The 1,014-nt window shown below is 56.9% G+C and overlaps 1 protein-coding gene across 1 annotated transcript; it reads right to left on the bottom strand.

Annotated features, from left to right (window-relative positions):
- Window positions 1-459: 459 nt before the first annotated feature.
- On the bottom strand, window positions 460-967 carry H310_07406 (hypothetical protein; the record flags this gene model as incomplete). Its single annotated transcript, XM_008873147.1, has 3 exons — window positions 460-585; window positions 689-765; window positions 820-967. 3 exons carry the CDS (start codon window positions 965-967, stop codon window positions 460-462), a joined length of 351 nt encoding a protein of 116 aa, XP_008871369.1.
- Between the last annotated feature and the right edge of the window lie 47 nt (window positions 968-1,014).

Raw genomic sequence — 1,014 nt, 5'->3', positions numbered from 1 at the left:
CGCACCCGTCTCGATGGCAGCCGCGGTAGCCACGTTGGCGGGGTCCGCGATCTGTTCCGAGGCGGCCGTCACTTCTTCGATCACGCCGGCGATCTGCGAGTTGGACAGGCCGGCGTCCGACGCAGCTTCCGCGGCAGACGCTGCGCAAGCGGTTACTACGTAGTATTTTGAATATTTTTTGTCCGATTGGGCGGATCAAAACAGCTGCAGAAGCACCAGGCGTCCTTTGCCAACTTCCAGTGTAAAAAAATTTCAAAGTCTACTACAACGCAGTTCATACAAATTTCCATATAACCTGGAGTACCACTTTGTCGAGTTTTTATCAAGTTGACTGTAGGTGTCGGCGAAGCTGTCCTTCCGCGGCGTCTCGCACTTGAGGTTCCTTGCATCCGGATCGCACAAGAACGCTCCAATGCAGCCGTTCGCGATGGGAAAGCACGTCCCGTTGTAGTTGATGCCTCAGTGGAGAGATTCCTTGCCGTCGATGAGGCCCAAATCTGCATACGCGTCGCGTCCGGCACTCACTTGGAGCTTGTGGTACACGTTGCTCGTGACCAGGGCTGGGTTCACTTGGGCAGCTTTCACCTGGCACCACATGCTTGATGGTCTCGACCAGCGAGACGAACTCACCGGCTGGCACTGCTGCACTTCGGTCGGATCTCGGGGACAAGGGTTGTTCGCGGCGTACCAAGTGTCCTTGGTCCGGTGGCCACGCCGAGGTCGAGACGTCGGGGAAGTTGGCGCCGGGGGTGTCGCACGCCTTGCCTTACACGCAGTACTGGCAGTCTGGAGTTGATGAGCTTGTTACCATTCGTGTACTGTCCACGTTGGACGAGTTGTACAGCCCAATGGCAGCGTTGACGTCATCCGGGATGTTCAACGCCGTCCACAGGCGGTCCTTTCCCGCTTCGAACGTCCGCCATGTTAGCACAGCCACGGCTTGGTGGTCTAGGTGCTGGGTCAACATGCCACTGTTCACGGTCTCAAAGTATCTCAGCACATAGACACTTAGGA

The sequence above is a fragment of the Aphanomyces invadans genome (genome assembly GCF_000520115.1).
Source record: "Aphanomyces invadans strain NJM9701 unplaced genomic scaffold supercont1.14, whole genome shotgun sequence".
NCBI lineage: Eukaryota > Oomycota > Saprolegniomycetes > Saprolegniales > Verrucalvaceae > Aphanomyces > Aphanomyces invadans.
The sequence above is the reverse complement of the archived record's forward strand: the minus strand, read 5'-3'. Positions and strand labels throughout refer to the sequence as shown.